Source organism: Terrapene carolina, unplaced genomic scaffold (genome assembly GCF_002925995.2).
Source record: "Terrapene carolina triunguis isolate 2854851 unplaced genomic scaffold, T_m_triunguis-2.0 Scaffold69, whole genome shotgun sequence".
Lineage (NCBI taxonomy): Eukaryota > Metazoa > Chordata > Testudines > Emydidae > Terrapene > Terrapene triunguis.
In genome coordinates, this window is record NW_020664420.1 from 33,989,657 (window position 1) to 34,017,145 (window position 27,489).

Genomic DNA, 27,489 nt, shown 5'->3' on the forward strand with positions numbered 1-27,489 from the left:
TCCAGTCATGCATTATGTGACTGTTTTTCTCTCATTCTCTCCCCAGAGGGAGAAGCATGTGTAGTGGAGAATCCTGTTTTTGGTAAGGTTTTATTTGTTTTAAATACATAGCAAAAGATATATGTGTTTGCATTAGAGGAAGTAAGATCAAAGAAATGCACCTTGCACTCAGAGCAGAAAGTATTGAGGTTTGTGTTGTTGTTAGTTTTTGGGAGAGTTCATTCCAGTCTCGGGCCATTCCTCACCCACACATGAAAGTTCTGTCTCACACACAGATTAGCTTTACTCTTGCTGTTGAGAGTTCCATTGTACCAGAGGAGTTATCAACCACAGACTTTGTCCTGGCTGCATAGCAGATCCAGACCCTGCAAATGGCAGGGTGCGTGTCATCTCCCCAGTTCACCCTCTGATTTCTGTTTATGCAGGTGAGTGAATTCCACAAATGAAACATGCAAATGAGCAGTCCTTCTACACTGCGGTGAACTTCACCTATAGTCTGATATACTTATATGCTTCAGCCAATCAGAGTACATTTTATCAACAGAAGATGGCTTTGAAAAGTATGCTGTACTTTTATTTTGATAAAGTCTTCAACTGGTTGGTTGTTGTTTTTTTGTATAGTTTGTTTGATATTTGATAGTTAACAATTATACAATGCTTTACAACCGCACAGCACATTGTAAGGTACATAGAGTACCCATGTACTGCATGGACCAAATTCTTCCCTCACAGTCTTGTTGGGAGCTATGTTCACACATTCATGGGCAAGATTTGTCTTGACATTTATTTCACATAAAATAAAGTTAACTTCTATAGCTAAAAAAGGATCAGCTATGCAAATTGGTTGGCAAAGATGCTGTATATTGTATAATGCAACATATGGTACCATATTTTTGGCAACATAAAACTCTAAAATTAGGACTTCAGTTCTCTGTTAAAATATGCTCAATTGTGGGAGTGTTCAATTTTATCTTTGTGCATTTACATACCACTAAAAGTATTATAATCCACTTTTGTTTAGAAAATAAATCTCTATGAAAATTGTAGTTCGTTTGCCTCAGGGCAACTCTAGCCAACATCTATGTCAAATAAGTGATCAGTTAACCCTTCTTAGTTATAAACCATCAACATTTATCAGTATTTTATTAAAAAACAATATGAATAAAAAAATCCTACTTCATAATTTTATTTCTAAAAGTGTGGCCTTTTTTTCAATTGGAAATAAGTTTCTCAACAGATATTGGGATATTTTAAATTAATATAGTTGTTCATCACATATCAAATGCACTGACTATTTCAGCTTTTGTTGTTAAACTGCATCTTTAAAATATGTTTTAAAAACAACAGTCTAGATAACACAATAGAAATAAGAATCTTGCGGACATGTAAAATTTCAATCTATTTCAGGAATGAAGTTGTTTTTCCTTTAATAACAAAAATTCTAAAACATTTCACAAAGTTCTTCAGGTTTTGTGAAACTCCAAACTTCTCCCATTCCTAGTCCAAAATTGGCAACTTTCTTTGGTAATAGATAAACTGACAGAGAGAGTATTGGAATCTACAGGATAAGGATATAAATTGTTCAAATAATAATAATATCTTCCTGACATACAAGAAACAAAACACAATAAGACAACATAGATAATTAATATAGTTCATTCACATTGCTTTTTTGTCATGATGTATATGTCAACCAACCTAGCATACAGATATGCGGCCTTCAGTATTTACCTTCTAAGCTTTCTTGTTCATCTGAAGTGAAAGTATCCAGCTGACTCTGTTCTCTCAAGAAATGGATGACGGCATATACTAGGTGTTTGACTGATGACATTTTAGAAGCTTATGAACTTCACCTAAATTATGAAAATATTCAGAGAAATATCAAGACCATAAGAATGGTACTTCAAGGCCAATCCCTGAATACTCTGCCCACCCCAAAGTCCCATTAACTTCACTAGGAATTTTGGATGTATAAGATATGCAGCAATAGATCTTCATCAAAAAGCATCTCAAGAAGAGTATCACTGGACATTTATTTATTTCAATAAGATTCATAAATCATAAGACCAGAAAGGACCATTGTGGTCATCCAGTAGGACCACCTGCATAAAACAGGTCATAGGACTTCCTTGAATTAATTCCTGAAGGAGTTCATAAAAGTTCGTTATGGATAATTTAGTAAATTAATTTTGCTCAAAGATATAGTTTTGATTTAATTTCTAAAGCACATACAACTGGAAGCAGGAATACTCACTCAAATCAAAAGCAATTTAAAAGTACATGGATAGATGTCTCACCACTGGCATAATTAAACACTTCCATTTTCTCTTTAGACTGAAAACTAAAACACTGTGACCTCAGTGCAAACTTGTGATTAGTGACATGCTGCTGACTCAGCCTGATTTGCATTCAGCATCTATTAGGAGTTACATAACTTCTCTTTGGGAGGAAAATTAGTTCCAACTTTTTCTGAGTTTTTTTCCTAAACCAGTAAACCAGAATTTATTTTTGAAAAAGAGCCGTGTTTAACTATGCTCTAGAAAAAGATCTTAGATTTAACATATAGTCGAAAGGCTACTACACCTGTAAAAAGCATCTTTGTTTATAGAATACTGGTTATACTATAGATGTGGTTCAACCATCTTAAGCAGCCATTCAGGAGGCTGGCAGAAGTGGGTTGCCTATTAGAGGTGATGTGTAAGTAATAATCTTACAAAATATACCGGATATTTTGACCCTACTTTCAAGTGATCCTTTGAAAGAAGAGGTATGCAGTAGAGCAGGTTTCACTGTATAAGGTACAGCAAAGATCACAATAATATACCCTCTATACACTCATAGGCATCTAAATAATTGAAGACATATATAATACACACATTCTAAAGGTCATTGTCCGTTAGCTTTTGCCTTTTCTATGGTTCACTACGTGCACTGACATGCTGTATACTAGATTTGACAGGCTCCCCCAGACCAAGGCATCGCAACAAGCTCAGCGGTGTCAGGCACCAGCCAAGCCTGCCCATGTTCAGCCCCAGGAGCTCCTTGGCAACCCGCTCAATCGCGGAGCTAGTCAATTTGGCTGAAATGGCTTTTCTCACCCATCTGCTCTGCCCCAGCTCAGGGTGTGGTGCCCGGGTCCGGAGCGGGCGGTGGCGGCTGCCCCCCGGGAGACCCTCCCCTGGCACTGCCTCGAACGGGGAAGGAGGCACAAGAGATGCCCTGCTGCACCCTCCCCTCTCACAGAGACACCGTGAAGAGCCCGATTCCCCCAGGCGGCGGCATTATCCCCGCTGCGACACGGGAGCGCCCAGAGCCACCGCACTGAGGATGGAGGGCGGCGGCGGAACCCTTACCGTGCAAGGGGCGAGAAGCCCGGCCGGAGCAGGACTGGCTGCTGCAGGGTTCCCCTGTCCGGATGCTCCCTCCCCACGGCGCTGGCAGAGGAGCTCCGTGGTTGCCGCGCAGGGCGGGGGGAGGCGCGGCCGGCGGAAGTGGATGCGCAGCTCAGCGGAGCCGCCACTTGTCCGCGGGCACATGGCAGCGGAGCGTGCGCCTGGGCTCGGGCGCCCCTAGCAGCTGCAGCCCCGCCGCCCCCATGTTCTCCCTGTGCAGCGCTGCGGGCCGAGCGGTCAGCAGGTAGCGTCGGGGGCCCGACAGCCGCTGTGATTGCGGCGGGGGGAGAGTCTCGGGCTGCTGCGGGGCCCGCAGTGGCTACGCTACGGTGGGTGGGGAATGTCTGAGGGGCCAGTGGGGATGGGGGTGTCGGGCTGGACAAGGGCGACTACGGTGTGGGGGGGTAGTTGAGGGGTCGGTGGGGGTGAGGATGTCGAGCTGGAAAAGGGCGCCCCCTGCCCTAACCCCCCCTGCCCTAAACCCATTTCTCACTGAGGAGGGCGTGTCCTGCCCCCCGTCCCTTTATGCGGGCGGGTCGTCTCTTTCCTGCACACCTCCCCCCAGCGGCGTCCCTCGCCCCAAGCCTCTCCCCAACGTGGGGGGAGTCTCTGCTTGTCCCCTGTGAGGTAGGCTGCGAGCTGGCTTCCAGTCAGCTCAGGAGAGAAAAAATCTGGTTCCCTCAAAAGCGGTTAGATTTGCGTGTGATAGTTTTCCCAGGGCATGTTCAGAGGCCCCAGATGAGAAATACCAGGAAAATAATAGTGCAGGAAACGTTAAACCACGTGGGATTGCTTCCTTCAGCATGTCAGACTTTCTACAGCCTGATATAACCCTTGTTATTTACAGCACTCTCACGTGCAGTATCGATCAGATCGGGTCTCTGCCTTGAAATTCTTGCAGTGTAGTTAGTTCCAGACCTGTAGCAACAGAAATGGGCAAGGAAACAATGGAGTGGCGACACGGAGGAAGGATGGGGTAGGAGCAGTAAGATATTTTCAGCAAAGGCATGAGTGCAGCCAGATGGAGCAATTTGTAATTTTATATATTAAAATAAATGTCATTAACTCACTGCAGCTAGTTGTAGCAGAAGTGGGTCTTCAAGAGGGTTTTAAATGAGAGAAGAGTTGTCTTTGTGGGCCAGCTGAGGATAGATGTTCAGTGCAGTGGGGGCAGTGTGAAAAAAGGCATGTAGACTGTTGTGGAAGAAGTGGACAAATGGGGCATCATTTTAGGAGTTGAATGAAGGGGGAGGATGGGCAGATCCATGTAGGGCCTTGAAGGTGGGAACAAGAGATCTTCAAGGTGGGGTCAAGAAGCTTGTGTAATGGAGAAAGGAAAGCCAATGGAAGGGTTCACAATGTAAGTACTTTGCAGCAATGAGAAAACAAGATATTTGTGTTGAATGGAACTAAATTTGAGTGAAGATGAGAGGTGACCTTTGCAGTAATGGGTATTTGAGAAGTAATGCAAATACTGTGTACATAATACAAATAATACATATATTCCTTGCACATTGTCATTGCTATCCCGTCCCAGAGCTCTTGGCTATGTCCACTTATGGTTAAAGGGACACTATCAATTTAGAAGTTTGTCCTAAAAGTGTTTACCTGCTATTGTAAGTAGCTCCAAAGGTCACTATAACTGGGAGGGGGGGGGAAAGTAAAAATGTTTTCTTGGTTTGTGTATTTACAGCCCTTTGTGTACAGTCGTTTTCACTGTTTTTTCCTATGTATAAGCCACTTAGTTTCCCCTGTTGTTTGGATTTTTCAAACAACAGGTGAGAAAAAAACACTTTAAAAAACACTTTAAAAAAATTAACAACTGGCAGAGGGACAGGAAGGGGCGGGTGTGGTACCTGACACTGCAAGTGGATGCTCTTCTTTTTCACGAGTTTTAAATTTAGAAGTTTTTATCTCTAATGCTTCACTGTGATTTTTCCGTAAAAACTCATTTTATCTCTTTCATTTCCCAAGTATTGCTTTTTTATGTGTTTGTAAATAGAGCTGGAAGTAATATGGTAATTTTGATTGTTTCATAACTCTTTTGCCAATCTCTACTTGAGTGCCCCCTCCTTTGCAGAGCTACCAGGAGCAGCTACACTGAACTCAGCCATGTAAGGGGAAATCCGACCATCAGACTGTTTGGAGTGGCTCACGGCCATGAGTGCCAGCTACACGGCAGACTGTCAAGAAGCAGGGCAGGGATCCCAAACTGATTGTATGTTCTATAATTACATTTTACCAACCCAGTAACAAGTATGAACCCCTAAAGTATTATAACAGTCTTACCATGGAGTTACAGACAGACTGGAATGCTGAAGGAGACTGTCTTGCCACCCGGGCAGGCTGGACTGATAGTTGGTTGTTATACACCAAAGATCACAAAATATTCAGGTTGCTTCCAGTCCCAAGAGACCAGTCACTTACCACCCGAACCCCCAGATCAATTTGTACCTTAGATTTCTCACCAAAGACAACACTTGTAGACAATCCTATAATTAACTAAAGATTTATTAACTAGGAAAAATAAATTAATATTATTACAAGGTTTAAAGCAGGCAAGCATATATACACAATTGAGTTACAGTCTGTGGTTTGTAAAGATGACAGAGTTGTAGTGATCTGTCAGCACTGATGTCTTGTAGGGCTAACCAAGGTTGACCCTGGGGATCTCTGCTTCTGGTTCGTAGTTCCGGCCCAGTCAGGGTATTACGGAACTGACCACAGCAACTGACACCCGTGGCTGGACCATGCCAGCTGACTCAGGCTAGTGGGGCTGTTTCATTGCTGTGTAGACTTCTGGACAGTGTTTAATTTGTAATGAAAGAGGTGCCGGGACTCAAGCAATTAAGTACCGAGACTCAAGCAATTTTTATATTTTCATAACTGACACAACAAGTCCAGAGGTGGCAGGGGTATGAATTGCCAAGCCTAGAGGTGCCAGGGCTCAGCGCTGGCAAGCCCTGGCACAAATTAAGCTCTGCTTCTGGGCCTGGGCTGGAGTCCAGGTTCTGGGACCCTCGCAAGACCCTAGGGCCAGGGCTCCTGCCCTTGCTCGGAAGTCTACGCAGCAGTGAAACAGACCCACAGCCCAAGCCCTGCGAGCCCAAGTTGGCTGCCACAGGCCAGCCGCGGGTGTCTAGTTGAGGGTATGTCTACATACCCAAACAGCAAAGGAGAGATGAAAAATTTCCTCGTCAGCTGTTTTTATTTCTTTTTTTCCAGAATTCAAGCTGATGGGAAGAGCCCTTTTGCGTATAGCCTCTTTATGGATGTGAAAGGGCAGTTAACAAAGTCTTTGTATTGTGATGTCTCACAGTGGCCCATGTAGTTTTGATAGGCATTTTTGATGGCTAGAAGATGATCCCTCCTGACTGGGTTCAGTTTCAGAGCAAAAATTTTTACAAAGCAGAACCTTAAATATTACCTTATAGCATGTGATAAAGATATAATAAGTGAGATTAATGTATGCAGCAATTTGCAAGCATTTCATAAAGTCTAAACACATTGTTATAAGTTCAGTATTCATCCAGCAATGAATTTGTCAGTGCTCAGCTGAGGCCTAAAGCCTTAGCAAGAGCTGATACCTACCTCTGCCAGCATCACGTCCCATCAGAAGTTCAGCATATGCCTGCAGAACCCGTGGTAATATAAATTCTCTATATTACTTTTCTCCTTAGAACAATTTACAGGAAAAATGAAAATCTCAATTCAGAGCAAATTTCTAGCTGTGAGAACTCATCATAGACAAAGTGGAGATTTCAGAGTCAGCGTCTGATTCTACCAAAATGAACATGAATACCGTTTGCCAATGACATCTTTTTCACTGTAGGATCAAGAAGGGTTTAAACCAGGAGTGGGCAAACTATGGCCCGCGGGCTGGATCCGGCCCACGAGATGTTTTAAGCTGGCCGGCGAACCACACCACGCGGCTTGGCCCCGCTCCGGCCAGGGCGCTGAGTTGGGGGCCACACCACGTGGCTTGGCCCCGCTCCAGCCGGGGCGCTGAGTCGGGGGCCACACCACACAGGTCTGCCCGCTCCGGCTGGGGCACTGAGTCGGGGGCCACACCACGCGGGTCTGCCCCACTCCGGCTGGGGGGCTGGGTCGGGGGCCGCACCAGCGGCTCGGCCCCGCTCCGGCCTGGTTGGGAGGCGCAAGGTCAGGAACCGCACCACAAGGGTTCGCCCCGTTCTGGTGCTCTGGCCAGGGCGCAGGGTTGGGAGCCACACCATGGCCCCAGTCCAGCTCCTACAGCCCCCTCTGGGAGCTGCAGGGGCGGTTCCTGCGGATGGGGCAGTGTGCAGAGCCACCTGGCCATGCGTCTGCGTAGGAGCCGGAGAAGGGACATGCCACTGCTTCCAGGAGTCGCTTGAGGTAAGCGCCTCTCGGAGCCTGCACCCCTGAGCCTTTCCCCACACCCCAACCCCCTGCCCCAGGCCTGATCCCCCTCCTGCTCTCCAAACCCCTCAATCCCAGCCCGGAGCACCCTCCTGCACCCCCAAACCTCTTATTCCCAGCCCCACTCCAGATCCCGCACCCCCAGCTGAAACCTGCACCCCTTTCTGCACCCCTGCCCCAGCCCTGATCCCCTTCCCACCCTCCAAACCCCTCAGTCTCAGCCCAGAGCATCCAAACCCCAGACTCCTCATCCCCAGCCTCACCCCCAGAGCCTGCACCCCCTTCCGCACCCCAACCCGAATTTTGTGAGCATTCATGGCCCGCCATACAATTTCTATTTCCCGATGTGGCCCTTGGGCCAAAAAGTTTGCCCACCCCTGGTTTAAACACTTCAATACACTTGAAATATACAACAAAAACATGAGAAGAAAGCAAATCAAAATACAGAGTAATTCTCTTGCCATCTTACTTCTTCCTTTGGCAACATTCTTATGCTATGTCTACAATAGAAGCTAGGGGTCTGATTCCCAGATTGCATACATATACTTATGCTAGCTCTCATCAAGTGAGCATGAGTATAAATAGTGTATCTGCAGTAGCACAGGCAGCTGTTATTGCAGCACAGCTTGGCTATACCAACTACATACCCACCATTTTCAGGAGAGTTTGTACTCGGGCATGGCTAAGCCCATGCTAACACAGCTACATTACTATTTATACTTTCGCTAGCTTGATGAGAGCTAGTATGACTATGAGTACACGAGCGGTGAGTCACAGCCCTAGCTTGTAGACATAGCATCAGTGAGCAGAAAATGCCTGAATAAGGGCTGTGACATTCTGCTCAGAACACCCAGAACTGTAAGTCATTGCTGCTCCTCTCAGCCCCCTGGCTGGACCCCTGTGCATCTCTGGCTATGGCCATTCTCTACTTCCTACCACCTGTGGGGCCCTGTCTGTCTCCTCGGAGCTGAGCCACCTGGGACGGGTGCAGAAGCCTGGCCAGTCTCAGCCGGGTTCTGGGGGGGGGCAGGAAGACAATGTGGGGGGCTTGGCTGGGCCCCTCCAGGCAAGTGCGTCTTGAGGGAGCCCAGCCCGGGCAGCCCTTGCCTGGCTGATTGCACCACTCCCAAAGGGATGGAGTGATTCCTGGCCCCGGGACCAGCCTTGGCTGCACTGCTGGCTCAGCCCGGCAGACACAGTTGCCTCCCAGCAGACTGGTGAGTGTGGACTAGAGGCAAGGTGTGGGGGAGTGGGTCTCTTGGGGCACTGAGGGGGGCTGGGCTGTGAAGGGGTGGGAAAAGTGTGTGTGTTGGGGCACTAGGAAGTGGGGGTTCTGTGGGAGGTGCTGGGCAGTTGTGGTGGGGCTGTGGGCAGGAGTGGTGTTGTGCAGGGCACTGTGCATTTGTGGTGGGTCTGGGGTGGCGCTGGGCATAGTGGGTCCAGGGGGGCTCTGGCCATACGGAGTTGGGGGGGTGTTGGGTAGGGGGGCTCTGTGGCGTGGCATGGGCCCACCCCTAAGGGGAAGGGGCATGCTGGCAGCACAGGGCCGGGCAGGCCACTGTGCATCTGGCAACTGCCGGTTTGTAAATAGTGCCCTTGCATTGGGCGGAGCAGGGCTGCCCCTGCCATGCCATGCCCCATAGCCTCTGGCTGGCCCCTCGCTCCGGGGACTGACCTCCCCGCACCATGCTCCAATGCCTCCATGGGGCACACAAGTATGTTTGGCGCCAGGCCCACAAAAGGTTAATCCGACCCTGCGGAGAAGGCCAGCGCCCCCAGCATGGGACCCAGGAACTGAGTACAGCCCCTGCCCCAGAGATTTCCCCCCCAGTGCCACTGTGTAATTCAGAAAGGGGAGATTTGACCCTATTAACTCACGCAGCTGCTTTTGAGCTAGTTGTAAAGAGCAGTTATCCATTTAAGGAACTGGGGGCCAAAGTCCTTTTGAGACAGGACTTGAAACAAAGTTCCACTCTACCAAAGCTGTGTTTATTCCTTGTGCTGTACCATCATTGTCCCAGATTCTACTATGTTGGCAGCAAGAGCACAGGTTTTCCATCCTGTACAAATCTGATGTACATCAACTCTTGCTCAGCTGTAGAGCTGTTAGTGGATCCATCAGCAAGCACAGTAACAAACCTGGATTTACATATGAATTTTTGAGATGCTTCCCTAAGAAACTTTATGATTGTTTATATAAAGTCTTTCATTCCATTGGTGTTAATATAACTTGTTCAAGATTAAGGGCACTTTTAGTTTGTAAATTGGAATGTTTCAGAATGAAGTCCTATCTAGAGGTTGTGTAATCAGCATTAAATGAGGTATTGGACCTTTACATCTCATTGCATTTTATAGAGCAGTCTAGTAGCAGGAGATTCTTGTGGGGAAAATAACATACTTTTTTACTTTTTTTGTTGTTGCTTGTGTGGATTTCACTTGAGCAGGAGAACAGTCATGTATATGTAGGAAATAATTCTGAATGTATTACAAGAAGACTCCAGTTATTGGAAAGCATCTCATGTTTCTCCATAATTCACAAAACAATCTTTCTGACATGAAACCAATGTTCTGCTTTCCATGAATTCTGGAAAGTGTACCTTAGCATTCTCATCAGCTTGTTTTACGTTCCAATGGAGGTTGCCAACTTTCTAATCACACAAAGCTGAACACCCTTGCTCTGCCCCTTCCCTTAGGCCCCGCCCCTTCTCTGATGCCCCACCCCAGCTCACTCCATCCCCCCTCTCTCCATCGCTCACTCTCCCCCCCACCCTCACTCAGGGTGGGGCAGGGGGTTTGGGTGAGGGAGAGGGTGAAGTCTCTGGCTGGGGGTGTGGGCTCTAGGGTGTGCCAGTCAGAGCTTGGTTTTCAAATTAAATTGCTTGTCTGGCCTTTGCAGCAGCACCCAAGTTTGCAGGTGTGAGGCTCCAATAAAGTATAAAGGGAGGTGCCATCTCCTTTATCAAATCAAATTGTTTTGCAGAAGTAACAATCAAATTTTAGCTTGTTGGCAAAATATACTATTGCTTGGCATTCTGGCAAAAAATATTTGCTTTTGAACCATCTGACTGTTGCTTACAAGTGTTATTCTTCTTGTTGAAAATCCAGTTGTGTTATAGGGGCTACTTACATCTTGCTAAATTTTTGAAGTTGTAAAAGTTGCTACACAACCTACACTGATTTGGTTGGAAAATCGGGTTGTTGCTTGGGTTTTTTGGTTGGCAAATTTAAATTGTTCTTTGGTATTCCGGTGACAATAATTGCTCTTAGAGCTCTTTGGCTATTGCTGAAAATCCCATACCAAACCTCTCCCATCTTCTTTCCTGAATCCTCTAAACCTGCTCAAAGCACCAATGGACAGCACATTCAAAGCTGCACCATACAGTTATCATAATTCCACTGTCATGTTACTCCAGATAGAACACATCAAAAAGAAAGGTAATGAGAGCAGGAACTATACAATAATGAAATCTGAGGCATTCCATTGCATTGGCCCTAATATAAGTTATACAAAGAGGACTTCAAGCAAAGAGACACAAAGTTTTAATTGCTCAAATGATCAGAGAGCAAGCTCCATATTTTAGCAGATTTTGAAAATCTCTGTTAAACATTAGCCACTGCATTAGCCTTAGCCAGTGCTTAACTAACAGTACAGGGGTGAAAACCTCCTGGTTTTGTCTCTGTTCAAGTGGGACACAACCATCCCCTAGCTTGGGACAGGGCTCTTCAGGTGGGAAATCATAAACAAAGAACTTGGAAATGGTTGGAAGAACAACTTTAATGCACAGAGGGAGAGGGTCAGGGTCAGCACAGAAGCAGACTGTAATCTGGTCCCCAGAAGGATGAGGGGTACTTAGGATAAGATGGGTCTAACTCTTAGTGGGAACTGCTAAGCTGTAGGCAGGGATGAAAGTAACTGAGGACACTTACCGGTACGGGGGGGGAGGGGGCGCTGGCCCCCGGAAGGGGTGGGGCCTTGGGCGGAAGGGGCGGGGCTGGGGGTCAGCATCCCCCAGTCAGCCTTTGAACCGGAGCTCCCGTCTTGATTTAAAGGGTCCAGAGCTCCAGACGCCGCTGCTGCGGTAGGGGCAGCGGTGTCCAGAGCCCCAGGCCCTTTTAAATCGCTGGCCCCAGGGCAGCTGCTCCGTCTGCTCCCCCCGCCCGTCAGCGGTCGGGGGGCGGGGGGGCAAAATGGCCAGGGATGTTAAAGCACTGCAGGGTCCTTTGCCGCAGCAGCGCTTTAACGTTGCTGCGCCCTTTCCTCCCCCCGCCCCCCGGCGGCCCCGCCAACAGTGGGGCACAGCAACATTAAAGCGCTGCCGCGGCAAAGGACCGTCCTTAAAGCGCTGCCGTGGCAATGCTTTAATGTCCCTGCCCCTTTTGCTTCCCCTGTCGGCGGCCCTGCCAGTATGGACCCTACCGGCAGGGCCCCCGACAGGGGAGGCAAAAGGGGTCGGCTAGGTATGGGCAAGTGGCTGTAGGTAAGATAATATGCCTATAGGCCTTTCTTTCTTTAAGCCCTTTTCTCTCTGACAACTGTGTTCCAATGGATGGATAAATAATATTTTGTTTTGAAGAAACTGTTTGGAGTCACCTTCATTTTCATACTGATCACTGCTTCTGAAGGAAAGTTTCTAGTAGGGGCCAAACCTGTTGAGAAAACAAGAATGGTAAAAAGGGGTGCCGTCACCCGGAGAGCCAGTCTAAAAGTGGGGTGAATCATGGGATTCCATTGAGAGAAATGAAGGGGCTGGGCCTATCAATTGAAAGGGGAGCCCACCAAGACACTGAGTGAAGGATCAAAGGGCCAGCTTACCCTGGAACTGTGACAAGAGGAAAATACAATTCCTTTTATTTGGCTGCAGATGGAAGAAGGCCTTATTGAAAATAATAAAGCTAGCAATGGTATTTTATCCAGGAAGTCTGTCCTCTGAGAATGTTCTATAATGAAAAAGGCCAAATTAGTCAAAAATTATTTTAATTCTGTTAACAAAACAAGGGACCGTGAAGTCAATGGGAGATGAAGGAGTGCTCAGCATCTTGCAAGCTTTGGTCCCTTTATGGGAAGGTGTGAGGAAGATTTCAGTATTTCATTTCTTCTTGTCTTTTCCCTATGAGGAAATGTACTGTCTAATTGTTCAAGAGTATCCACGGATTTCTTTTTTGACACTATTTTATATTTAATTTTGTCTGGTTGTTTCGTGGTGACATCACTGGGTTAAATCTTAGGATTTATGTCCGAGGTTCATTCACATACGTTGCTCATTCAGAATCAGTCTGCAGCTACTGAATAGTTATTCTGGAATATATGATTCAGATAGTTGATAAGTCTTTTATATCTTCACTTCACCTCTGGCCAAATTTTATGTTTTCTTTTTCCTTAAAGCTTTTAAAATGGCTTGTCAGGCAAGCCTTTGTGATTGGAAATAAAACTGTAATTTCCCAAGAGTTTTAGGCCCCAAGAGAGTAAAGATTTTATAAAATTCTGATGTCAACATATGATCTATATTTGGTTCCACAATAGTTTTACATTCATTCTTGTGTTGTTTTGTCTCTCTCTTTCATAAACTGTTAACTTTCTAGAAAGAAAATATACATATTTAGAAGATCACCTCTGTAATTTATATATTATTTGTACAGTTCTGTCATCCTTAACTCTAAACACATAAAAATCTAGTTTAAATTATTTTATTTACTTTTTACCTGGTCATTTTAACAACTCTAATTAACTGGTTTTATGTGTATGTGAAAGGGCCCACAAAGAGCATCAGGGAACTATCACTGCTAACAGCTAAAGATTATCTCCTTTATCTCAGATGGCAAAAACATTCATTTTTGGAGCTGAGGGACCAGGCTTTTAGTTCGAGGTGTGTGTGTCTGTCCTCCGTCTGTCCGTCCATTGATTCTTTATGCCATATGGCTTTATTTTATAATTAGGGCACTGGAGTTTTTGAGAATTCGTGTTTATTTACAATTTTATGTAGACACCTGAGACGAAATCCTGGGCCTTTGGAAAAGCCCCATTAACTTCAGTGGGGCCAGGATTTTACCCATAGTGCATTTTTTATTTACATTTTATTTTACATATACTCACTGTGATCTAAGGCTTGGTCTACACTTACCCCCCAATTCGAACTAAGGTACGCAACTTCAGCTACGTGAATAACGTAGCTGAAGTTCGAAGTACCTTAGTTCGAACTTACCTCGGTCCACACGCGGCAGGCAGGCTCCCCCGTCGACTCCGCGGTACTCCTCTCGTCTAGCTGGAGTACCGCAGTCGACGGCGATCACTTCCTGGTTCGACTTATTGCGTCCAGACAAGATGCGATAAGTCGAACCCAGAAGTTCGATTTTCCAGCCGCCGAACTAGCGGCTGGGTATAGACGTACCCTAAGTAGACATAACATACTCTCTGGTTTACTGAGAGAGATATCAGGATGGGGAGTTACAAAATGTGTTTAAATAGTTCATTGAGGTGCAACCTTTAGTGACTGTGTCACTACAAGTTATATTACAGTTCTTTGTCAAGAAAGTTAAAGATATCAGTGTCCCATGTTGTTGTTAGAAAGATACACTGATCAGTTCAAGCCTTTCTGGAGCATTGTACTCTATACCAGCCCATACAAATGGTTACTTTCTATACCATCAGCTGGAGACTGGAGCAATCAGAGTTGTTACTACTCCAATACTAGATGGTTGCTACTTAGCATTTCTCATTTGTTTTCTGTCTCCAACAGATGTAAACATCCACTTGCTGGCAGTTATAATAATTAGTGCTAGGCTACAGATTTTATTTTTTTGTTACACAAAGCTGCTGTCTAATGTAATGAGAGAGTTAGGCAGGGCCGGCTCCAGGCACTAGCGTAGGAAGCAGGTGCTTGGGGCGGCCAATTCAAAGGGGCGGCACTCCGTCTGGTATCGGGGCGGCACGTCTGGGTCTTTGGTGGGAATTCGGCGGCGGGTCCCTCATTCCCTCTCTTCCTCTTTGAGCTGCCACCGAAGAGGAAGAGAGGGAGGACCCGCCGCTGAACTGCCGCAGAAGAAGCGGCGTGATTGAGCTGCCGCCGAAGTGCCGCCGCTCTTTTTTTTTTTTGCTGCTTGGGGCAGCAGAAAAGCTGAAGCCGGCCCTGGAGTTAGGTCACCAGTTCCACCCTTAGGGTGACCAGACAGCAAGTGTGGGGATGGGGGGTAATAGGCGCTTATATAAGAAAAAGACCCAAAAATCGGGACTGTCCCTATAAAATCAGGACATCTGGTCACCCTATCCACCCTGTAAATTAAAAGTAGTGCTTATCAGTGTTCTGGATCCAGCATTCAAGCCCTCGGGGGGAGATCCAAGTAATTCTATACCCATTTAAACATTTTGCCCAGTGGTTAATTGAGAATGTATCACTGATTGCTGTTTTAGTTACTATGCCAGTGGTTTTTCTTGACAAATATATTTGCTCAGTGACATAGCTGATACATATTTTATTTGTGTGAATTTCTAAAGTGTTTAACTCCATAATATACTGTATCAGCATTGTATGTAGACTACAGAAAGCTCCATCTGAGTGAGTTCCATCTGCATGGGTTTTCCAGAGCCTTGAGCCTGCTGTTAAGAAGATGCACCTTCAGCTCTTTCTACTCTATATCTGGACTCTTTTAGTCACAGTGTGCAGGTGATTCTAGTTGTCATAGCAGGGCCCAGAAAGAGAGGTGGTCCTAGAGGTTACAGCATTTTATCCTTTAAGGGATTTGATGATTAATTTTCAGTCTTGAAATGGACCCACGAGTGTTGGAATGAGGAGCCAATGTAGATGGCAGAGCACCAGTGTACAGTACTGTACTCTTTTGCTTGTCATTTTCAGGGTGGGCTGCTACATTCTTATCTAGACTCAGATAGAATGAGTTTCAGTAGTCCAGCACAGAAGTTACTAATGCCCCAACCTTTGATCTGAGTTATCATCAGAGAGGAATAAACAAAATTATCTTGCTAGCCATAGATGGAGGAAGGATTGTTGCTATTTGAGTGTTCAGGGTCAGTAATGACTATAGTAGGACCTAAGGCTGATCCACTCTCATGACTATCAGTGGACAAATGCCTTCATCTGAGGGAAAGCTGGTGATGATAAGCTGCTCGTAGAAATGTTTTCCTCTTCTGATTCTCATCACTTTGGTCTTTCCTGCATTCAGCTTGAGCCAGCTCTTCTTTATCCATGTGTCAGTGTCAGAGTCAGCAAGTCTCTAATATATGGGCATTATCACAACTCTGATTGTCCACCTCTATGTGCTGGTAGAGGAAAAATAAACCTCTTGTCTGAGCTGTGATGAAGGACTTGAATAAACCATGTTCACTAGGAAAAAATAGTCTTCCATTAATACATTTGTGTAAGAATGATGTCCTTATTTATATCTGTACAAAATAATTGACAGTCTAATTGTAGAACCTTTCAGCTACAAAGGTGTAACCTTAAAATGGGAGCCCTGCACCCATGCCCTTTTCAAACTGCTTGTATAGTCACCATTTTTCATCCGGGCCACATGCACACTACATTATTATGCCAAATTTTATGAGCATTTATATATGTACCAAACTGGTTTTGATACTCCCCAAATAACTATTAACACAGTTACAGTGATTGCTATTACATAATCAACATTTACCATGAATTGGTATCTGTTAGTAAATGTCACCTTGTAATAGTGACCACTTTACACTTGCACATTTTAAAAAAACTTTAATTATATCTGGGTATTAGTTTGTGCAATTAACATATCAACACATACTGTCTTCCTTTGTACCATAATTTATTTTACTTCATTAGCAGGAGTTAAAAATATTTTAATTACAAAGCCGTGCCATAGAACCATCAGCTTAGTAAATGCAAAGGTTTTAAATCTCCTAGTTGCGTTGTAATCACATTTGCCTGAAGATGTGGGTTAGTCCTACCAAGCTAATCTTCTGTGTTAGGCAAATCTTGCTTCTCAAGGGCAAACTGGCTTTGAGTTGCTCTCAGTTATCTCTGCTACTACTGCTCAACTTGTGATTGTGTGCACAGGGTCAACATTGTGGTAGAACAGAATGGGTTTCTCTTTTGGCCCTTTTGTTTCCAGTAAATCTTCATCTAATTGTTTGACTTGGTCACAGTTTGTCTGTATGCAGTGTTGTAGCTGTGTTGGTCCCAGGATATTATAGAAACAAGGTGGGTGAGATAATATCTTTTATTGGACCAACTTCTGTGGGTGAGGGAGGCAAGCTTTTGAGCTTACACAGAACTCTTCTTCAGGTCAGCTCTTTTTCAGAAGAGCTCTATTAAGCTCAATAACTTGCCTCTCTCACACACAGAAGTTGGTCCAATAAAATATATTACCTCACCCACCTTGTCTCTACAATTTGTCTGGTCCAGCTAAATTTTTTCACTCCCAAGGTCAGTTCCCCCTCAAACTTTGGCTCTGGTTCTTTGCTCCAAAATATGGTCTCTAGCAAATCCTTGTCTCTGATTCTTCTATACTTATGGCTTAGTGCTTGGTTTACTATGCATACTTCATTCTCACTGTCTATTAGATACTAACGTTAGGTTTGTGCAAAATATATGTCCATATTTATGTATTTATAGATAGATATTAACTCTGGGTTTAAGTTGGACATGAGGATTCTGAGTTTTCCTATTAATACACTGCTGTGAATTTTCAGATTACCCCTGTAAAGAATCCTACAGAGTATGATCAAATCTGTGTTCACAAAACAACACCTCTCCCATGGAGCTGGAAGCAGCTGCATAATTAAACTGATGAGACTCACTCAGCTCCTAGTTAGTTTCACTCATCTACTTCTGATGCAGCTAGGATGTATGTAGGTGTGATTCCCCACTGTCCTGGAGGTGCTCTGGGTAAAGAAAAGATTAACATGGAAGGAGAGAGATGAGACATAAACAGTAGGGTCAAAGAAGGGGAAGAGATGTGGGGGAAAGAATTGATAGAGCAGCTAAAGGAAAGCAAGAGAAATGAACAAAAGGAGAGAGAGCCTGTCTTGAAGATAACAGAAAAACAGGGGGGAAAAGAAGGAGGAGACAACACCCCCCCACCAAAAAAACCCCAAAACCCCCACCGCCAGCCAACAGGGCCAAAAAAAAAAAAATGCCTGTGATGACTGCTCTACTGACACCATCCTTTGAGGGAGAGATTTCTCAAGGAGTCTCCCATTACACCTTTCCCAGCCAAATGGGGTAGCACTACATCTGCAGACCCATCAGTATCTTACTCTTCAACTAGAAGAGTACCTTGATCAACTAGACAGGGGGTTCCCAGACTTTTTGCTGGCTTGACCCCAATTTAATGAATTATTTCCTCCCAGGATCCCAGACAGTATGGACGATGCCATTTTGAAGAGCAAAATATTGTGCATGCAAGATCACGCTGTACAGAGTAAAGTGGTGTCCTCCACACAGTAGGGATTGCCGTCGCAAGCCACAGTTAGAGGACCGCTGAACTAGAGGGAGGGTTGCTGTGGTATGGGGCTTTGATGTGTGTGGATGCAGTGGTGCAGGGAGAATGGGATGAGTGCTGAAAAATACTGATAAATGAACAGATTGTAGAATTGGGGCATGGACCAAAACAAAGCATGGAAAAGCAAAGAGATGCATAGAAAACAAAAGGAAAGGAAGAGCATGGAAGAAATTGTGGAGTATGGCAATAATGACAATCATTTGCTCTTATATAGCACTTATCATTGGTTGATCTCAAAGTGCTTAACAAAGGAGGTCAGTGTCATTATCCTCATTTTACAGATATGGAAACTGAGACAGAGAGAGGTAAAGTGATTGTCCCAAGGTCACCCAACTGACCAGTTGCAGAGCTGGGAATAGAACCCAGGTCTCCTGAGTCCCAATTCGGTGGGCTATCCAGCAGGTCATAAATGTGTGAAATGCAATGAAAGGAGAAAAAGACACAGATTCCTGGGGGTGATTGGGAGCAGATGATGGTCAATAACTGAATTTTAGGGATGATATTTTATTTCTTCCTATATTTTGGTGACTCAAAAGAAACTCAGAAAAAACACACACACCCTGAAATTTTGAAATTGCCCCCTCTGCCATTAAATCCCTGAAAAATGGCTGAATCACATAGCTTTGTGTGTGCATTGTCGTATTGGTTAGTGAAAAGGCAGCTGTCGATCCCAGCACTGTAGGGGATTGTAAACTTTTCTGCCTAACCAAGTCTGTAATACAGTTGACTAAATTAATCAGAGTTATTAACTGAACACAAAGGTTGTTTATAGATATGAGAAACCTTCATGCCTTTTCCAGCTACAGAGCAAAACAGTATGAAATACTCATATGAGATCTGCAACAGTTAAAAGAGTACATTTTGAAGTAGGAGGCTATGAGATATTTTGCTCTCATGGCCTGGAACACAGCAGACATTCAATGCAAGTATAAAATTATCCATTTTAATTTACACTTCCATATTAAATGTTTTTACCATTTTGTTTGTTTCATGTAACTACTAGCCTTCATAACCTAGATTTCACTGCATATTCTCTTTTCCTTGTCTCAAAATACAAAACACTATTGTCTGTTTCCATGGAGTTTCAGTAACTGGTGTTTTGAATAACAACTCAGTCGTCTAAGAAAAACTGTTTTGTCTATTTTTGCTGAACCAAAAGGTTTTATCTCTGTTTTTGCATACATATTAGATAGCACTCCCTCAATCTAGTAAAGGGGGGGAAAAGGGCAGACATCTGAATTATTTTAAAATACAGATTTATTTAATTAAAAGTACAACTATTTAGGGTCCTGAAGAGGAAAGGATAGACCTAAAAAGGAATATGTTCTTGTTTCTAAAAATACTGTTTAATAAAAAAAAGTAATGTTCTTTTAAAAAAATAATTCACAATAGACTTTTTGCTTCAATTAGATTCTTAATCTCCTAAATTCATTTTTAAAATTTCAGAGCTGGTGGTCCAAGGCTTTTACTGAGAATGACATTAGGAACAATTACTACCCATCTCCAGGCCTCTTCATATGCAGCATCAGACCGAAACTTTTTGAAATGGGACCTGTCACCAGAGCAAATCAGAACAAGGACAGAAGATCTGATCACGAAAACAAAGCAAGTGTATGACAACGTTGGAATGCTTGATTTTGAAAAAGTAACATATGAGAACACTATGCAGGCTCTGGCCGACATAGAAGTGGAGTATACAGGTGAGTATGTGGAGTCTAATACCTTCCTTCTCTGAATTCATCCTATCCACAAAACAGAGTTCTGGAAGCAATGCAGCAAAAGCAGTTACCACCCGTGAGTCTGATCTGTGCCCTTCATGGCTAGAGAAAGTAGAGATCTCAGAAGTGATATCCATTCATATTCATTTTGACCTCTCCACAGTATTTGTTATGATTAGCCATGAAATTCTGCTGCCCAGCCTTAGAGACATGGCAAGGGTTAGCAAGACGATGCTGATATTGCTTCACTCATTTCTCTCAGACTACATCGAGAGAGTCATGATGGGCATATGCTCCTCCACTTTCGAAGTCCTCACCTGTGAAATCTCAGTGACCCATCCTGTTCTTGTCAGTGACTGCATGGAGCCACTTGGGGGCACTGTGCAACAGCATGGACTAAAATGTCTAGAGTACACACAACGTCCAGCTTTACAATTACTTTCACATCATACATACAAAGCACTTTCCTTCAGCCATTTGAGGACCTGTCTGAGACCAGTATCTGAAGTCAAATCAGGTAACTGATGTGATGCTAGTCGGGGGAGGGAAGCATTTCAGAGAACTCATGTTCTAACATCCTCCTCCAGTGAGGGCATCTGCTCTGTATTAAGTCTGCAGCCTTACCCTTCTCTTAGACTCTTCACAGCTTCTGTGCACCAAATAACCATGACTATGGTTATTATACCCCTTTCCCATTACCGCCAGCAAGAAGACTGTCGTGAACAATCTTGATCCAAACAGCCTCCTGTCAGATTCAGATTTAGCCACAGTGATGATCAGTGATCCATGCATTCATGACCTCCAGCCTGAATTATTGTAGCTCTCTGTGTGTAGGAATAAAACTACCAGGCTTAAGTTAAAAATAAACGTAAATAAATAAATAAAAAGCTACCGTTGGTTCAGAACGCAGCAGCAATCTGCCCGGTTGCAGAGGCTGTGAAGAGTACATATCACTCCAGTGCTCTTCTCTCTTCCCTGGGTCTTATCAGAATACTAGTTCAGATTTAAGCTTTGGGTCCCAATCTTCAAAGCGCTACATGGGACTGGTCTCACTTTCCTAAAGGATCACTCATGATATGTGATGATGACCTCTCACAACAGCAGCATTCCATTAGAACCGTAAATACATAATAGCGGCCATACTGGGTCAGACTAAAGGTCCATCTAGCCCAGTATCCTGTCTTCTGAAAGTAGCCAATGCCAGGTGCCCCAGGTGGAATGAACAGAACAGGTAATCATCAAGTGATCCATCCCCTGTCGCCCATTCCCAGCTTCTGGCAAACAGAGGCTAGGGACACCGTCCCTGTCCATACTGGCTAATAGCCATTGGTGGACCTATCCTCCATGAACTTATCTAGTTCTTTTTTGAACCCTGTTATAGTCTTGGCCTTCACAACATCCTCTGGCAAGGAGTTCCACAGGTTGACTGTGTGTGGAAAAAATACATCCTTTTTGTTTGTTTTAATTCTGCTGCCTATTAACCTTGGAACTGTCAGTCTTGAACATTACACTCACATGAGCAGGGGAGAGAGCTTTCCCAGTAACTGGCCCATGTACCTGGAACTCATTCACAGAAAAGACCCAGATGACCACAAACCTCAGGAGCTTCAGAGCAAAATGTAAAACTCACTACTTCATTTGAACCATCTTACTATAACACCCACAAAACAAATAAAGTTCAGGCCCTACAGATTGGTGGGGAGGGTAAACCACATTTGTATGTGCATCCCATGATTTTGAGAGAGAGAGAGAGACAAGATGCCACAGTGTTTGGTTGTGTATAGTGTCTTAGTTTTTCACAAAGCTTTTTCGGTTCATCTTAAAATCTGTAACCAACTAATCTTTAGAACCTTCATTTGCTAGTAGTATGAACGGTCTCCCAGGACAAAAAGCATTTGTTACACTTTTGTGTAAAATGTTTGAACAAAGCATAACATGCAGGATATTAGCACTTTTTTAAAAGGCAAAACTATAATTAGGTTTAATCAAGTCCTAATTAATAAATATAGCTAGTCATTTCAACTACTTTTTTAATTATAGGACCTATGTTCATGTTTGTTATTAGTACAGGGGCACGACAGCATTGCTGAGAATTTAGTTTATTTTTCATTTCCATTCAAAATTATGTTAGCTTGTGATCTCTGATAGTCCAAAATAATCACACATCATCTCCCTCAGTTTTCTTATTGCTTGCTTTTATTAGTAATAAACAGACTTGGTCATATCTGTATTTTCTCCTGCCAATTTTTGAATAATTTGAGAGAGAATTGTTAAGATTCAAAACTTGCTACTTCCAATATTCTAGAGAGAGAATCTGTGACATCCATTAAAAATAATGTATTTAAAAATATCTACTTTTTGTACTTTTAAAAGATTCATCTCATTTCAAAACATAAAATTACTTCAATGCTTTAAATATATCTGTATTAAACTTTTACTAACTCAAAATTGACCTTGTGGAACAATTAAAGTGGGGACATTTGCCAGGGCAGTTAGGCTTTGATAATATACACCATCAGTGAAATATGCATTTGTTCTAATTGTAATTGCTGCTGTGTATATAATTGTATTGGTTCATTTTTTACATAATCTGTAATCCATTCATTATCTGTAAATCCTAATCAGTGGTTGCTTCAGGTATCTGTTTATATAAGTTTATTTCTGAAAGCTTGTGTAAAAACTAAATAGAATGATTTATTAAAATAACTTGTCTATTCCTAGAAAGTTCCTCATCTTGGAAAAAAATGAACATGGACTGACTGCATTGTAAGTGCTCGGTGCATTTTTTAAAATGTATTTTTATTTTAACAGTGGAAAGAAGCATGCTGGATTTCCCGCAGCATGTCTCGTCCAACAAAGATGTGCGCTCAGCAAGCACAGAAGCTGACAAAAGACTTTCTTATTTTGATGTGGAGATGAGCATGAGAGAAGATGTGTTTCAGAGGATTGTTTATTTGCAGGTAAATGACAATGAAGATAACTAAAAATAACCTGTAGAGGAATATGTAAGGTGCCAGGAGTGAAACTTTTTTTTCCAATAAATTAGTACATGCTGTGCTTTTCAGTATCCCCATCACTTCGTTAATCTCAGTCGCTGTTAAATCCACTATCAACTCAATAGAGCTGTAGTGTATGTGTTACATGAGGGGCCTCATTTAAATTCTCTTGCTTCAAAAAGCTAAGGATTTTGCTTAAAGAAAACCTTTACCAGATAGAAACCTGGGGGAAAAGGTGCATTCTCTCACATTGATATTTGGCTGCCAGATACGCTTGTGTGCACACTCGTTCACTGTTTCTTACTTCATTGGAGTTAGGAATGACTACATTTTTTTTATTATTTAAATTATTCTATAAGTCAATAATGCTGGGCTAGATGGACCTTTGGTCTGACCCGGTACGGCCGTTCTTATGTTCATATTTATAGGCATTTGTAGCAGTCACGTGTGAAGACCGACAGTAATTATTGTAGATATTTATATTTGGTTAACAGAATTATTTCATATTCACCTTGGTATTCTTTCTATTTATTTTCCCTTTGTGAAGATATTTGGCATTTACATCTATTTCAGAATACTATAGTGTTTCTAATTTCTTTTTGTTAATCCTTTAAATTAGTTTGAGGGTTTTCCCCCTTCATTTAAACAGTACAAGAATATGCAGATATTTATTAATCATCTATTTAACACTGATATGTGATCTGGGCTAAGATCTCAGATCTGAATACTCCTAAAATTCACAATGTCTGGGAGAAGAACATTTTTGGTGGAGGACAGGAGGCTGTGTAATTTGCTTCCACCAAGACCAGGCTGAATCTTGCCACTTCCAGATTATGATGCACGACTCCTCTGCTCTTGCAGGTTGTTGCCTCAACTGCACCTGGAGAATGATTTTTCCAAGTGAGTTTCTAAAGGAAGAGGAGAGACTGAATTAAAACCATTGAAAACATTGTAGCCATTTTAATAATCCAGCCTAGTTTATTTCAATGTAGTATTTCTATCAAATTAGGATTTCCATGGAATTTTCAGGGCTAAAGCATGGATTCTTAATTTAAACATCATGAGCCTGCTTAGGGTCAGGTTAACAGTACAGTGGAAACAGGGCCCCTGACAATCTCATATTATTTATTTTCATAGTATCCCACGAAAAGTTGGACGTTATAATTTAACATCTAGGACAGGGTTGGCAACCTTTCAGAAGTGGTGTGCCGAGTCTTCATTTATTCACTCTAATTTAAGGTTTCGCGTGCCAGTAATACATTTTAACATTTTTAGAAGGTCTCTTTCTATAACTCTATAATATATAACTAAACTATTGTTGTCTGTAAAGTAAATAAGGTTTTTAAAATGTTCAAGAAGCTTCACTTAAAATTAAATTAAAATGCAGAGCTCTGGGACCGGTGGCCAGAACCTGGGCAGTGTGAGTGCCACTGAAAATCAGCTCGCATGCCGCCTTCGGCCCACGTGCCATAGGTTGCCTACCCCTGATCTAGGATCTCCTAGATCTCTCTGACCCCAGGCCTATTTTTACTCCCTTAATGCAGGCCTGAGTCTGCTAAAGTTATTTATTGTGCTTATGTTACTTCCTAAATCACTCTTATACATCCTCCTCCACCAATATTTTTTGAAAATGGGTTTTTTTTATGTCTAATCAAATAAAAAAGCTTTTTCCAAATATTAAGGAAAAAATTCCATCCTAAGTTTATGTGGTAGATGTATATTCCAGATCTCCTTCTATAGGAAATTTTTACTCCAGTGATTTAAACCCTTGAAGATAGGTGTTTATAATAGATTCTTAATTTTAATGTGTATGATGAAGCGATAATATTAAGCCTACTCATTCCTAACAACTGCACACACTGGCTAGCAGGGGCATGCTTAAGAATGTTATCAAACCTCCCCACCCACACATCCTTAGAAAACTCAGCCTGGTTTAAACAGTTGCTACTACCCTAGTTTCCAATATTCCACATAGTCTCCTTTTTTTAGTTCTCCTTAAAGACTTGTTCACACAATACATGGAATATTATGGTTGTTCAAAACTGAAATTAAAAATTATATTATGTAAATATCAGCAAAGTGACATTCAAAAAGCAATTATCCTTAATTCTGAAAAACTCAGAATAATCATGTAAGGTAAAGTACTCAAATTTAGAACCTCTGTCGCAAATCTTGTACATCAGAGAAACATTGGGTGAGGTGAAATATCATTAATAATTAGAAGTTTAAAATTCACACCATAACACATTAAGTCCATGATTGCTGTAAAATCTTACACCATTGCTTATCTTTAAACACATGACTAGCCTACTTAAAGTGAAAGGGACTATTTATGTTCATGAAATTAAGCCTGTGCACAAATGTTTGCAGGATGGAGCATTAGACACCTTCAAGGCAGCTATAGTGATATTTCGGTTTAAAAGTGTGTTTTAAGAGGTTGTTGTTAGGGTGAAAGTGAGTTAAGAAAAAAATCCCACATGGGACCTAACAAATTCAATTTGGAATTCTGTAACTTTTGTCCTTAATTTTAATTGTAGTAATAGAACTTTACACATTGGAATACTCCTGTTTTTTCTACTCGTCATCTTCCATTTAATATAATTTCAGCAAATATGTGATCTTGGACATCTAAAGCCTGAAGCTAAGCGATACTTAGAAAAGTCAATTCAAATGGGAAAAAGGAATGGACTCCATCTTCCCAAAGAAGTACAGAATGTGAGTATGGGTTTCCTATTTTTATAATATGAAGAAAGTATGGTTTCACTGCTATGAAGAATTTCCTAAGTGTATATTTTTGCTTATGTGCTCAGGTCTCAGTTAAGTGCTGCTTTGAGGCCATCCTTACTCTTAGAGACTGTAATGATGATAATTTGTACAAGACAAAGAAATAAAAATAAAAGATTTTAAAATAAGCTCAAGATTTTTGAAAGCAGGTAATGATTTTAAATTCCTGAATTTTTGAGTAACTAACTTGAGACAACTTAAAAGGAGCCTGATTATCAGAAAGTGGAAGGCAGCACTCTTTAGGACATCCAAAATTGATCACCCAAAAATTGAAGAGCTCTGTGTAAGCTCGAAAGCTTGTCTCTTTCACCAACAGAAGTTGGTACAATAAAAGATATTACCTCACCCATCTTGTCACACTGTTTAACAGCACAGACTTGTGAACCTGAAGTGACCCTCTGTCTTTCCCTGGTAATTGTTCCCAGTGCAAACCCTTCAATTGACAGGAGCTTAAAACTCGGTTATGCATATTTATATTATGTTAAGGTTCCTGATGCCTCTAGAAGATCATTAGAAACTATATGTAAGGAGACTGTTGGTGGCTCAGAGTGAAGTAAAATCTTGACTATTATTAAAATCTCACCAGCAGCAGAAACAAATGAATCACAATGTATACAAACTATATGTATGTAAATTTGGTAGTAAGGAGCCAGAACACCCCAGAAGTCAGCCTAATATGTCAAAAATATTTTGCTCATCCAATTTCTTGTGTTTAAGAAAAGATTTTGGAATGCTATTCTCTTTCATATATGTTATTTTCTTTATGCCATATATTTAAAGGTCCCAAACTAGTCTAGGAGCGATTTAATTTTTCAGCAGCTTGTTGACACACCTTTGTTGTCTCTCTGCTCCTTTTGGAGCCATCTACCGGTTATCTTTAGGACAGCAATTCCCATTGAAATACAACAGCAAATTTTATTTAAAATTAAATTTAGACTTTTCAAATGAGAGAGAGAGAGAGGAACTAAACGTTAATACATAAAACTACTTTAGAGCATTATTGACATCAGTGGTTCTCAACCTGTGGTCCTGGAACCACTGGGAGTCCACGGACTATGTCTAAGGAACCCACAAAAGATGTAGACTGAAAACTGACTGAACAGAATTCAGCTATCTATACAGACAATAGATTTCCAAAGGGGTCCACACCTCCATTAGAAATTTCCAAAGGGGGCCGCACCTCCATTTGAAACTTTTTAGGAGTCCGCAAATGAAAAAAAGGTTGAGAAAACACTGATTTACATGACCAATCCCTTGTGAGTTAAGAAGATATACTTCTAACATGTAAGTTTGGGGTAAAAGAAAATCTTAGAGAGAGTTAAATTCTTTGTACATGTAGGGCAGCAATAGGTAGTTACAATTTTGGTTTGTGAAGGTCAGTTCAATTTATATTCAATTTAGGAAATAAAGACCATGAAGAAAAAATTGAGTGAGCTGTGTATAGACTTCAACAAAAACCTCAATGAGGAAAACACATTTCTTATGTTTTCTAAGGATGAACTTCGTGAGTATTGTATTTCTCTTTCTTTAGAACTGCAGTTAAATTTCAGGAATCCTTTCTGTGCAGTTCTTAGGTAAGGTTCAATTGTCATACAGTATCTAGGAAATGAAATTGTAACACTGTTACAGCCTGTACTGGCTTCCTGTCCTTCTCCAGATCCAACTCGGGATTGCCTTTGTGTAATTAAAAATTCTTAATGGACTTGCTCCACC

General features: G+C 42.5%; 2 protein-coding genes across 6 annotated transcripts in view; one reads left to right on the forward strand and one right to left on the reverse strand.

The window, feature by feature from the left end:
- Nucleotides 1-3,426, reverse strand: part of SGTB (small glutamine rich tetratricopeptide repeat containing beta) — a 35,622-nt gene extending 32,196 nt beyond the window's left edge. For both annotated transcript variants that reach the window (XM_024209362.2, XM_024209363.3), the window contains exons 1-2: nucleotides 3,354-3,426; nucleotides 1,732-1,853 (exon numbers count right to left, since the gene is read on the reverse strand). In XM_024209362.2, coding sequence (XP_024065130.1) covers nucleotides 1,732-1,831 — 100 coding nt within the window. In that variant the 5' untranslated portion in view covers nucleotides 1,832-1,853; nucleotides 3,354-3,426. The remainder of the gene's footprint in view (nucleotides 1-1,731; nucleotides 1,854-3,353) is intronic.
- NLN (neurolysin) overlaps nucleotides 3,364-27,489 on the forward strand; it is a 62,448-nt gene continuing 38,322 nt past the window's right edge. For all 4 annotated transcript variants that reach the window (XM_024209359.2, XM_024209358.2, XM_024209357.2 and 1 more), the window contains exons 1-5: nucleotides 3,364-3,636; nucleotides 19,725-19,978; nucleotides 22,808-22,956; nucleotides 25,600-25,707; nucleotides 27,178-27,280. In XM_024209359.2, coding sequence (XP_024065127.1) covers nucleotides 3,416-3,636; nucleotides 19,725-19,978; nucleotides 22,808-22,956; nucleotides 25,600-25,707; nucleotides 27,178-27,280 — 835 coding nt within the window. In that variant the 5' untranslated portion in view covers nucleotides 3,364-3,415. The remainder of the gene's footprint in view (nucleotides 3,637-19,724; nucleotides 19,979-22,807; nucleotides 22,957-25,599; nucleotides 25,708-27,177; nucleotides 27,281-27,489) is intronic.